The 13537-nt window shown below is 40.1% G+C and overlaps 2 protein-coding genes across 3 annotated transcripts in view; one reads left to right on the top strand and one right to left on the bottom strand.

Moving 5' to 3' along the window:
* The window catches only part of fn3krp (fructosamine 3 kinase related protein), a 53669-nt gene extending 52759 nt beyond the window's left edge, over positions 1 to 910 (bottom strand). The window contains exon 1 of the mRNA XM_068057990.1: positions 736 to 910. Coding sequence (XP_067914091.1) covers positions 736 to 876 — 141 coding nt within the window. The 5' untranslated portion in view covers positions 877 to 910. The remainder of the gene's footprint in view (positions 1 to 735) is intronic.
* A 596-nt stretch (positions 911 to 1506) lies between these two features.
* LOC137384248 (ras-related protein Rab-40B) overlaps positions 1507 to 13537 on the top strand; it is a 164334-nt gene continuing 152303 nt past the window's right edge. For both annotated transcript variants that reach the window (XM_068057989.1, XM_068057988.1), the window contains exon 1: positions 1507 to 1806. In XM_068057989.1, coding sequence (XP_067914090.1) covers positions 1593 to 1806 — 214 coding nt within the window. In that variant the 5' untranslated portion in view covers positions 1507 to 1592. The remainder of the gene's footprint in view (positions 1807 to 13537) is intronic.

Below are 13537 nucleotides of genomic sequence, written 5' to 3'. Positions count from 1 at the left end.
TTTTGTGTCACCATTCAAACATCACAAGATAATTCTAAATGAAGGCACCTAATTAACTTAGGGTTGCCAACCCTGCAGGATTGCCCTGGACTTTTCAGGAATTAAATATTAATCACATGGACACGACTGCAAGCAACCCAGGATAAAAATCACAAGAACATTGAAAAAAAAGTTTTTTTTATCATTTTCTTTGAACACTCTCATTTATGAATTATAGAAATATTGGAAATGGAAGAAAGGCTGTTTGACTATGCAGGATCATTGGAGCTAGGAGGTGGTGTGATGAAATCTCCAGGAATACACCCACCCAGAGTTGGGAACCTTAATTTTGCACCACCTAAATGTATCCATTCAGATAACTTTCTCCACAATTTGTTTCTTCGATTTTCCCCTCTCTCTGGAAATTTATTCCATACATTGATCATTCTTGGTATAAAAGTTATTATATCAATTCTAATTTTTTTAACCAATTTGAACCTGTATCCTCTTGTTTTACTGCCACAATTTAAAGTAATATTCAGGTCTCTTTTCCATTTTCCTAATTATATTGTGCACCTCCACCTCTTTTCCAAAGTGAAAAACCCAACTTTCTCCTGTCCTTCCCCCTCTTTTGGCAGGAGGTATCATTATCACGACTCTTTGCATTCCTTGCACCATATAATCCTACCAGACTGGCCCGCCCCATTGTACGCACCATAACAACTTTCAAACAAACGGTAAAGAAAATGCATCAACCTGGCTTTTGTGATTGATTTTAACAAAAACTCTTCCCGAATCCGTCTCATAACTCTGCCCTTGGCTAATACACCCGCCCCTTGCATAGCCCAACTCTCTCAGACCAACAGTGTTCAACTCCCGTTTCAGCAAACTCTCCATCTTCGCCAGCCGGCTGCGGGGACTTCGGCTGGAAGCTGTCAATGGACAGCCTGATGCTGATAGGAAGAATACAGTGTTCTCTGAATAATGTAAAATATTAACATCCTGTATTTAAAACGTTATTGGTTAATTTTCTGGAGATTAACCAACGTTGCAATTTAAGGAAAACAAAGGGGCGTGGTTTAAGCACCTACACGCACCCAGTGCCACGCAGGAGAAACTACAACTCCCACAATCCCCGGCGGCGCAGGTGGCTGCCGAGGACCCCAGCGGGTGCGATATGTAAACAAGACCCAAGGAGGCGGGGATAGACGAGATTGATAGATAAGTTGTCCAATCAGAGAAGGGAAAAAAGAAAGCAGAGCCCGCCTATATCGGACTTCGACCAATGATGGGAGAACGGGGGGGAATCGCTCAAGACGAGAGGTGTTGAATCGTTAGAGGAGAGATCGTTGTATACTTGGTGACGGACTGTGTCGATCTTAGTTTAAAGGGGTTTCAAAGTGGGGTCTGTAGCAAGGCAGAAAAATTGGGAGGGGGAGGAAAAAATTTGTGTGATAGTTCCAAGTAGTTTAAGGCAAGAAAGAAATGGGCAGGGAGGAAAGGAGACGGAAGGTTTTTTGGTGTTAGACGGTGAATGGTGCAGCGCGAGCTCCCTGAGGAATTTTCTCTGGGAAGTGAATGGTGGTGGTGCAGGGCGAGTTGAAACTTGTTTCATGAATTTTTACTTGTTTAACGAAAGAAATTGTCGTCAGTCCGTTCCAGTATGGAGCATAGCTTGTGATAGGATGAGTAACAAGGGTAGCCCGGTGAAGGCTTATGACTTTCTGCTGAAATTTCTGCTGGTGGGTGACAGTGATGTTGGGAAGGGAGAGATCCTGGCCAGCCTGCAGGATGGAGCCAGCGAGTCACCATATGGTTACAACATGGGTGAGTAGTAAACACAACTTTCCCTCAAAACACAAGCACATGCAGTAAGTAGAGTTGACAACCAGTATATATTAACAGTTTGAGGCTGTAGGCTTGCTTTGAGGAATTTAGAGTTGTACACATCCAACTCTCCTTTTGTTTGAGTACCTATATTGATGAATGTAACCCATTTGCCCAAGACATTCTGATGTGTTTTCATGCTGACGTTGAATAATTAAGCAAACAAATTTAAGTTTGAATATGTTTGAAAGGAACATCCTTTATTTCTGAAGTCAATTTAGGTAATGCAAAACTTTTGTTAATCAAATATCAAAATATTTTACACTGTTAATAGATGTTCGTACTCGATCAGTGCAGTAAACCACTGGCTTTGTATCTTCAGAATTTAATTTAAACACTATAAAAATGTGAACGGTTATCTAAGAAAAAACTTTGTCTACTTTTGATCAATTTTGCAATGAAGCAAATATTACTGTTGCATAATAGTTGTGTGAGGATTCTATTTGCATTCTTACTGGAGGTTGAAAATCTTAGATGTTTAAGTAAAGAATTTACATATGCTTTGATTTTGGAAATTTAATGGGCTAGCATGAACATTGTCATCTCTTTCCCATGGTATTCCATTCAAATCTAGGTTTTGGAACCATAAATAAGAAACTCCTTAATATAGACTTACAGTAATGCCATTTATAAGATTAAAGTGTAAGTGTGCCTATTCATGACCATTCAAGTTGTAATGGGGAACCATTTAGACTTAGAAAAAGATACTGATGTATAACTGACATAATGACAGGCATTGCATAAATGTATGTTTCATTCTTTTATAGCTTTGGTTCGTTGAAGAAATGTAGAATTACTCCACAATAATGAAACTGTAATTTAAAAATAAGTAGTTCTCAGAGATTTTGAATTTCCTTTACACATTGGTATATTGATGTGCATTTCAGTCTGTGTAGCTACATTTGTATTCTTTGTTGAAATTGATTAGGGGAGAAGTTATAAAAACAATTAGGAAGGCAAAGAGGAACTATGAAATCATGTTATCAAGGAACATTAAACAAGATAGCAAAATATTTTACCGGCACATCAGTTTGAAAAGGAAGGCTGGGATGGGAATAGGACCATGAAGGGAAAGAAGATAATACCACAGATAATGAGAGAGAGATGGCAGAAATATTAAGGGAGATAGAACAGATAGACATGACATTAATTGATGAGATGAATAATGAGATTAGTGCATTTAAAATATATTTTAGAGTCATAGAGTTACAAAGCACAGAAACAGGCCCTTTGGCTCATTGTGTCTCTGCCGGCCATCAAGCACCTAACTATTCAAATCCCATTTTCCAGCACTTGGCCCATAGCTTTGTATGCTATGGCGTTTCAAGTGCTCATCTAAATACTTCTTAAATGTTGTGAGGTTTCCTCTCTCAACCATCTCTTCAGGCAGTGTGTTCCAGATTCCAAGCACCCTCTGGGTGAAATTTTTTTTCCTCAAATTTTCTCTAAACCTCCTGCCCCTTACCTTAAATCTATGCCCCCTGGCTATTGACCCATCCGCTAAGAGAAAAAGTTTCTTCCTATCTAACCTATCAATGCCCCTCATAATTTTGCTTACCTCAATCATGTGCCCCCTTAGCCTTCTGAGCTCTAAGGAAAACAACCCTAGCCTTTTCAGTCTCTCTTCATAGTTGAAATGCTCCAGCCCAGGCAACATCCTGGTGAATCTCCTCTGCACCCTCTCCAGTACAGTCACATCCTTCCTGTAGTGTGGTGCCCAGAAGATGTGTGTGATGGAATACACTCCACTTGCCTGTATGGGTGCAGCTCCAACAACACTCAAGAAGTTCGACACCATCCAGGACGAAGCAGACCGCTTGATTGGCACCCCATCCACTCCCGATGCACAGTGGCAGCAGTGTGCACCATCTACAAAATGCACTGCAGCAACTCACCAATGATCCTTCAAAAGCACCTTCCAAACCAGCGACTTCTACCACCTAGAAGGACGAGGGCAGCAGATGCATGGGAACACCACCACCGGCAAGTTCCCCGCCAAGCAACACACCACCCTGACTTGGAACTATATCACTGATCCTTCACTGTCGCTGGGTCAAAATCCTGGAACTCCTTTAAAATAGGGACGTATTGAATAAATTAATCAAACTCAAACAGGATGAAGCCCCGGTCCGGTGGAATTCACTATGCATTTTAAAAGAATCTAGGGAAGAGATAGCAGAAGCGTTACTATACAGATTTAATAATTCATTAGATAGAGGTGTAGTGCCAGAGGAGTGGCAGATAGCTAACATAATTCCTATATTTGAAAAGGGGGGCAGAGCATGCGCGGGGAATTATATACTAGTCAGCTTAACATTGATGGTATGAAAAATAATGGAATCCCTATTACAGCAGAAAATAGAACATCTAGAATAGAAAAATATAATAATGAAATAATGAATAGTCAGCATGGATTTCAAAAGGGAAAAATCTTGCTTGACTAACATTGAATTTTTTAAGGAGTTAACAGAGAGAGTAGACAATGGTAATGCAAAAAATGTCATTTATCTGGATTTTCAGATGGCCTTTGATAAGGTGTCCCATAATTGACTAATGAATAAGGTCAGAGAATGCAGAGTCGGGGACAAGTGGCAGAATGGATTGCTAGCTGCCTTCAAGATGGAAAGCAGAGAGTGGGAGTAAGGTGTCGTTATTCAGAGTGGCAGAAGATGGGAAGTGATGTTTGACAAGGATCAGTGCTGGGACCACTGCTGTTCTCAATTTATGTCAACGATTTGGACTTTGAAACCAAAAACACAATTTCTAAATTTGCAGATGACACCAAATGTTTGGTGGAGGGGAGGGGGGGAATAGTCAATACTGAAGAGGACTGCAACAAATTACAGGAGGACATAAATAAACTTGCAGAATGGGCAAATAGTTGACAAATGTAGATAAATGTGAAGTAGTACATTTTGGTAGGAAGAATAGGGAGATCACATATTACTTGGAAGGTGAGGAAGAGGAATAGAGGGATCTTGGAATACAAATATGTCGATCACTAGAAGTTATGCCACAGGTTAGCAAGGCATTTAAAAAAAAAAAGCACTAGACCTCAATTCTAGAAGGATAGAATTGGAAAGTAGGGAAGTCATGTTAAACCTGTATGAAACCTTGGTTAGACCACACTTAGAATACTGCGTGCAGTTCTGGTCACCATATAGAAAAGATGTAGAGGCACTGAAGAGAGTGCAGAGAAGATTTACAAAGATGATACCAGGAATGTGTGGGTATATCTTTCAGGAAAGGATGAACGGACTGGGTCTCTTTTCGCTTGAAAAAAGAAGGCTGAGGGGTGACCTAATAGAGGTCTTTAAAATTATGAAAGGTTTTGATAGAGTGGATACAGAGAAATTGTTTCCACTTGTGGGGAAGAGCCGCACTAGAGGCCGTCAATATAAGAAAGAAATTTCTTTACCCAAAGAGTGGTGAGAATGTGAAACTTGCTACCACAGGGGGTGGTTGAAGGGAATTGTATAGATGCATTTAAGGGGAAGCTAGACAAGCATATGAGGGAGAAAGGAATAGAGGGTTATGATAGATTTGGATGAGGAAAGATGGGAGGAAGCTCGAGTGGAACATAAATGCCGGAATGGACTGCTTAGCTGAATAGCATGTTCCTGTAGCGTGTATCCAATGTTTTTAATTTGGAACAATTCTGAGTATCAAAATATGTTGTACTAGTTAGCTTCTAACAATCTTGCTTCTAACCGTGATTCATAGAGATTAGAGATTGATCCATTCTGCATTTGTGAACCAGATCTATGTAAATTAAAATAAAAAGGATCTTGCAGATGGAATGAAGAATTATGTAATAATTTGATCAAACATGAGCTTTTGTTGACTCTCATTTTCATTGTTCTGTCCATTTTCTTCCTTTTAATAAATGTACAGTTGGTTGAATTTATAATCCAATTTGGCTGAAGTTTTGCAAACTAACTTTGTCTGAACTGCTGTGTTGCAAGCTTTAAAAAACACAAAATTCTGGAAAATGTTAATGTTTGAAATTTTTGGATGTTAAAACAGATTGTCTGTTAGGATCCAAGCTGAAGTTGCTTTTAAACCATGTTGAAGATTTAACAAATGCTATTCAATAGAAAGGGTAAAAGATCCACGACCTTGATAATGATATATGAAGAACATGTGCAGATGACAAAATGCAAAATTTACTAACAGTGTGTTATTGTGATCCCTGTTGGGGAACTGAATTCTTATGGACTGATGTTTTGGTTTTACATACAAACATACAGGAGCTGGAGTAGGCCACTCAGCCGTTTGAGCCTGCTCCGCCATTCAATAAGTTCATGGCTGAACTGATTACTCCACGCTTCCACCTACGCCCGATAACCTTACACCCCCTCTCTTATCAAGAATTTATCCACCTCTGCCTTAAAAATATTCAAAGACTCTGCTTCCACCGCCTTCTGAGGAAGGGATTTCCAAAGACACAGGATCTTGTACGTTTCAATCAAGTCGCCTCTTACTCTTCTAAATTCCAGCGGATACAAGCCTAGCCTGTCCACTCTTTCCTCATAAGACAACCCACCCATTCCAGGTATTAGGCTAGTAAACCTTCTCTGTATTGCGTCCAACGCATTTACATCCTTCCTTAAATAAGGAGACCAGTACTGTACACAGTACTCCCAGACGTGGTCTCACCAACGTCCTGTACAGCTGAAACATAACCTCCCTATTTTTGTATTCAATTCCCCTCGCGATAGAATGTTGTTGTTTATTAGCTTTCCTAATTACGTGCTGTACTTGTGTACTAACCCATTGCGATTCATGCACTAGGACTCTCAGATCCCTCTGCATCTCAGAGCTCTGCAATCTCTCACCATTTAGATAATATGCTTTTTTATTCTTCCTGCCAAAATGGACAATTTCCCACTTTCCCACATTATACTCCATTTGTCAGGTCTTTGCCCACTCACTTAACCTATCTATATCCCTTTGTAGCCTCCTTCTGTCCTCTTCACAACTTACTTTCCGACCTATCTTTGTGTCATCAGCAAATTTAGCAACCATACCTTCAGTCCCTTCATCTAAGTCATTTATATAAATTGTAAAAAGTTGAGGTCCCAGCACAGATCCCTGTGGCACACCACTCATTCAGTACATCTTGCCAACCAGAAAATGACCCATTTATGCCTACTCTCTGTTTCCTGTTAGGTAGCCAATCTTCTGTCCATGCCAATATGTTACCCCCTACACCATGAGCTTTTGTTTTCTGTAATAACCTTTGATGTGGCACCTTATCAAATGCCTTCTGGCACTCTAAGTACAATACATCCATTGGTTCCTCTTTATCCACAGCACATGTGACTTCTTCAAAGAACTCCAGTAAATTGGTTAAACATGATCTCCCTTTCACAAAACCATGTTGACTCTGCCTGATTAACTTGAATTTTTCTAAATGCCCTGCTATAACATCTTTAATAATAGCTTCTAACATTTTCCCTATGACAGATGTTAAGCTAACTGGCTTGTAGTTTCCTGCTTTCTGCCTCCCTCCCTTTTTGAATAAAGGAGTTACATTTGCTATTTTCCAATCTAACAGAACCTTCCCCGAATCTACGGAATTTTGGAAAATTGAAACTAACGCATCAACTATCTCACATGCCACTTCTTTTAACACCCTAGGATGAAGTTTTTAAAGAGGCCTTTTAAAATTATTGGTTTACAATATGTCGTCTGGAATGTGTTGGTACATATTGAATTCAGATGATGAAACATGCCTACATGTGATCCTAGTCCCACACTATGGACAGGATTTTGCTGACAGTGGTGCATGAGTGCTATTTGCCATTCATTACGCTTATATCTGCCCACAGACCTTTCGTGGGTTTTAATCAACAGCGTATAGTCAATGGGAGTCTGATATAGCACAGTACCCTCAACAGGGAATCTCTGATCTGTATGAATAGGACAAGCAATGGCATGTGTCTACAACTGGTCAAAGTTAAGAATTGTTACTGAGGTGCACACAGTCTCAACCAGGAAGTATAAGTTAGAATATTTAACTCAAATTAAAATCATGTACAGAAATCAAAATTAAGAGAGGGAATTAAAGATGGGATTAAGAGCAAGAGCTAAAATAGCTTAAAAAAAAGTTTATTTTAATATTTTTAAAAATTTCCGGTAATAATTAAAATATGAAGGAATGAGACTCCAAATGTGTCAAAGTAAAATTTCAGTGCCAGAGAGGTTGATTGGCAGTAATTAAGACTTATCACGCCATCAAAAACTCACTTACACGTGATTGGACAAGCCCCAATTTTTTCTGTTCAGTTTAGCGGGTTATTATCGCAACTTCACACCATTCAATGTATTTTTCAGTGCTGAATCTCTCGGCAAGATACTGTTGAGGGGACCAGGTAGCTCAGTTGACGAGATGGCTAGCGTGTGGTTCAGAACAAAGTCAGCAGTGTGAGTTCAATTCCTGTTCTGGTCTGAGGAAGGCAACGAGAAACCACCTCATATCCCTCTTCCCTAGTCATGCTCTCCTGGTGCTGAAAAAGAGCAGAGGACCTGTCCTTGGGGAGGCCACCACCACGGCGTGGCACTCTATGTTGATGCAGAGTATGACAAGTCCTTTTCGAGACTGGGAACTAATAGAGAAGAACATTTTTCCCCATTGAATTGAATGTCAAGTTTCAGGTACTAGGAGCATATGTATTAGGAGCAGGAGTAGGCCACTCGACCCTGCTCCACCATTCAATAAGTTCATGGCTGAACTGATTACTCCACAATTCCACCTATCCCTATTAGCCTTCCACCCCCTTGCTTATCAAGAATCTATCTACCCCTGCCTTAAAAATATTCAAAGACTCTGCTTCCACTGTATTTGAGGAATGAGCAGTTTGAGGATAGGTTGTTTTTCCTGCCCAAGCTTCTGGATCTGTAATTAAAGCAAGTACCCATTATAGGAAAAGTCAAGGTTTATTTATATGGCAAAAAACCTGTTAGTGTCACTGCCTTTATTTAGTATAATGGAAGGAAATATGCACTTCATCTAATATTGTATGATGCTCTTGATTCATTACCTCTAATTTATTTCCACCACTACCATTGCCAGTGACAAACCTTTACTTCACTCGAGTGTTATCTGGAAATACTATCTCCAGCTACAACCAATATTGGAAGGGCAAACTCTTTAATTGCACTATTAGGCAATTTGAAAATTTCACGTACCTACCGGGACACTTCGTATTAAAAAATCCTCGTGACAATGCTGAAAAGGCACATCATCCTCTCCAAAATGTGAGAAAATACACAAAATATTGAATTTTACAATAATTAATATTGTGCTACACATTGAAATATCTTGAGATTTATACTGCTGAATGCAAATCTTGGGTTTAAGGTATATGTTTATATTATTGTATTGAGCAATAATTTAAAAATCTTAGCATACAGCAACTTTAATTTTTAACTACAAATGAGATTAGAGGAAATATACACAATTGTTTACTAAGAGTATGATAGCATATAATATGGGGGAGTGTGAAGTTATCAATTGTGAAAGAAAAAAGAAAAAATATTTTTTAAATGGTGAGACACAGGGAAATGTGTATTCTTGAACAGAAGTCACAAAGTTAACATAAAAGCAAAATACCACAGATGCTGGAGGTATAGCAAGCAATTCGAAAAACAAATGGTATGTTAGTCTTTATTGCAAAGGAATTGGAGTTCAAGAGTGAAGAAGTTTTAGTGCAATTGTATAGCGCCTAGGTGAGACCACACCAGGAGTATTGTGTACAGTTTTGGCCTACTTACCTAAGGAAGGTTATACTTTTCTTAGGGGGAGTGCGGTGATAGTTCACCAGACTGATTCCTGGGATGACAGGATTTTCATATGAGGAAAGATTGAGTCAACTGGGCCTATACTTCTTAGACTTTAGAAGAATGAGAGGTGATCTCATTGAATGTATAAAATTCTTCAAGGGTTTGATAAGGTAGATGCTGGCAGGATGTTTCTCCTCGCTGGGGAGTCTAGAACTATGATCAGTCTCAGAATAAGATGTCGGCCTTTTAAGACTGAGATGGGGAGAAATTTCTTCACTCAAAGGATTGTGAATCTTTGAAATTCTCCACCCAGAGAGCTGTGGATGCTCCGTCATTGAGTATATTGAAGTCAGAGATGATATATCTTTGGATACAGAGGAACTAAGGGATATAGGGACAGTGTGGGTAGGTGGAGTTGAGTTAGAAGATCAGTCACGATCATATTGAATAGTGGAACAGGCTTGAAGGGCTGAATAACCTACTCCTGCTATTTCTTCTATTCTTTGTTTTTCCAATTGGATGATTAATTTCAAGATATCCAATCATTTAATTGAAATGACATCATTTAACATTTGGCAATAAAATACCAAAATTATGTTTATCACAGATTCTACAGTAGCTGCTCATAACCATGTAACACTGGATCTGTGCTAAGATTGTATATCAACCCTTCAGGGACTGTGGAAATCTGTGGAAACAAACACTAAAACAACTTTTAAAAAAAAATCACAATTGAGGTTTAATAGAGATTCTTTTTAATTTAAAATTGACTTAAGAATAGAAAACAGCGAGTTGTAGGAAATGGTTGTTTTTCAGACTGGGGGATGGTTCCTCAACTGTCAGTGCTAGGACCAATGCTTTTTTGATTTCTGCAAATGACTTGGCTATTGGAATACAGAGTAAAATTTCAAAATATGCCAATGATACCAAAGTTGGAGGAGTGACAAACAGTGAAGATGATCCAAATCGACTGCAACGGTACACAGGCTAGCCAAATGGGAAGCGAAGTGGCAAATGGAATTTAATACAGGAGCGTGTGGGGTGATGCATTTTGGCAGGAGGGATAGGGAGAGGCATTATAGACTTAATTCTGAAGAGTGTGCAGGGGCAGAGGGACCTGGGGGTGCATGGATCTTTGAAGGTGGCAGGGACATAGGGAGAGAGTGGTTAGCAAAGCATATGGGATCTTGGCTTCATAAATAGAGTTATTAAGTACAAAAGCAGGGAAGTTATGCTGAACATTTATAAAGCTCTAGTTAGGCCCCCAACTAGAGTATTGCTTCTAGTTCTGGTCACCACACTTTCAGAAGGATGTGAGGGTCCTTGAGATGGTTTTCACGCTCACGAGAAGTGTAACGATGAAAATACAGAATTAAACTGAAGTTCTAAAAATTAGAACAATTTTAGAAGATTGGCACAGTGACACAGTGGTTAGCACCGCAGCCTCACAGCTCCAGCGACCCAGGTTCAGTTCTGGGTACTGCCTGTGCGGAGTTTGCAAGTTCTCCCTGTGACTGCGTGGGTTTCCGCCGGGTGCTCCGGTTTCCTCCCACAGCCAAAGACTTGTAGGTTGACAGGTAAATTGGCCATTGTAAATTGCCCCTAGTGTAGATAGGTGGTAGGAGAATGGAGGGAATCTGGGATTAATGTCGGATTAGTATAAATGGATGGTTGTTGGTCAGCACAGACTCGGTGGGCCGAAGGGCCTGTTTCAGTGCTATGTCACTAAAACTGAAACTAAATTGTTCACAAAATGGAAGGCAAGTCACGTGACTCATACCACCTCCTGCACTGTAATCTACATCCATTGTCTACTAAGACTGAAAACCAATCAACCACGTCTGCGTGGAAATAAGACAGATATGGAACATATGGATATGAGCGAGACTCAAACAAACTAAGACAAAGGCCTTCCCCAGACGTTTTGTCTCCAACTAACCTTCACTACAATGGATTGTGAACAGTCCTCGTGTCCTCAAAATAGGGCCATCAAAAGGCCATTGCGCAGCCTAGCAAGAAGAAAACCTAAGGTCACATGGGTGAAATTAGCATTTGTAAATTCACCTTAAAAGGTAATCATTTTGAGGAACAAAGGGGGTCTTGCCAATTCGAACTTCAGACATCAAGATCAGTTTGGCCTGTCCTGAGCCACACAGTAAATAAACATCTAAAGCCATCTTGAATTCCAGCAAGGCTGAGAGAGAGCGATCAGTTCCAGCCAACACAGTTGAACCCTGCTGAAACAAGTTGGAAGCCAGCTACAACAGAGATAAGAGAGTGCCTTTGTAAAAACTACTCTTCCACCTGTGAGAATTGAACTAAGCCATCAGCACCGTCTTCAACCCAAAGTGGACTGCCAGAAAGATGCAACAGCCCAGCAATTAAAGACAACCAGCAACCAGGCCTGCAATTGTAAAATTCACTTTGAGAGTATCCCACAGGTTTTCCCTGAAACATTAGACTTTTACACCTTGAACTCTTACCCTTTACCTTCTATTTATCTTCCCTTGAGAGTGAGTGAGTGGTGTTGCGAACATTTCGGGGAATGAATATTGTTTAATAAATAGTTACCCTTCTGTTTAAACCTACAAGAAAATCTGTCACTGTTTATTTGGCATGTAAAACACAGGGGTTGAAACATTAGTAACACGAAAACACTGTGTGGTCAGTTGGGCGATGAAAAGTGGAAACCAGCCATGCCACCATCCACCTTTCCATAACAGGGTGCGGAGGAGATTTACCAGAATTGTTACAGGGATGAGGGATTTTAGCTACAGGGTTATGTTGGTGAAGCTGGCGTTGTTCCCTGGAGCAAAGGAGATTGAGGGGAGATTTGATACAAGTGTACAAGGTTATGACAGGCTTAGATAAGTTAGACAAGGAAATTCTGTTCCCATTAGCTGATGGTACAAGGACTAGGGGATACAGATTGAAGGTTTTGGGCAAGGGATGCAGGGGGGAATGTGAGGAAGAACTTTTTTAGACAGTGAGTGGTAATGACCTGGACCTTGCTGCCGACGAGGGTGGTGGAAGCGGAGACAATCAATGATTTTCAAAAGGAAATTGAATGGACGCGTGAAGGAAATAACCTTACAGGGCTATGGGAATAGAGTGGGGGAATGGGACTGACTGGTTGCTCTACAGGGAACCGGCATAGACTCTGGGCCTCCTTCTGTCCATTTATGTCTGTCTCTATGAACTCTGACCCCTATTAATTGGTACAGTATGCTGTTTCTTTTCTGGTTTTGATTGTTTTAGCTTCCAGTTTATTTGCCAATGTTCTTATTCCAGAGAACCATTCAAACTGACTCATTTTGGAATAAAATCTAATGTAAACAAGATGTTCATTTTTTGCAGTTCCTGTCATGCAGTTTTGACTGCAGTTGTCCATTTAGAAGTTTTTTTCTAACTTGACGAGAAAGTGTGAAATAAATTGTAACGTGAGAGAAAATTAGGCCTATGCAGGCCCAGTAGTGTTGCAAACTTTTTTTGGTGGAATAGTGCAAAGTGGTGCCAGGTGTTTTTCTCTTGGAAGGGACAGGTGATTAGAGAATGGCTGTCCATCAAAGTTCTTCTGTGCTTCATAGTAGTCACTTAAACCAGAATTGGCAGAGCCTGTGAGTAAGTGTGGCTACTGAAAAGAAAAGTTTACTTAAATAGGGTATTTTTTCCTTGAGGGCAATTTGAGTGTTCAAGTGGTTGAGCACTTGACCGAGTCAGGGGTTTGATCCTTCGGGATCTCTTGAAGCTCTCATATGTTGCTTTTAATTAATTCTTGGTCACACTGCTACGACAATTGATACGAGAATTTTTTTCACTGATCAGAAGAAAAATAACTCCCAATTCTGCAGATGGGGTGGTGTCACCGATTGCATTAGATTTC

This window comes from Heterodontus francisci, chromosome 26, assembly GCF_036365525.1.
Source record: "Heterodontus francisci isolate sHetFra1 chromosome 26, sHetFra1.hap1, whole genome shotgun sequence".
NCBI classification, from domain to species: Eukaryota; Metazoa; Chordata; class Chondrichthyes; order Heterodontiformes; family Heterodontidae; genus Heterodontus; species Heterodontus francisci.
Note: the sequence above shows the minus strand (reverse complement) of the source record. Positions and strands in the feature narration are given on the sequence as shown.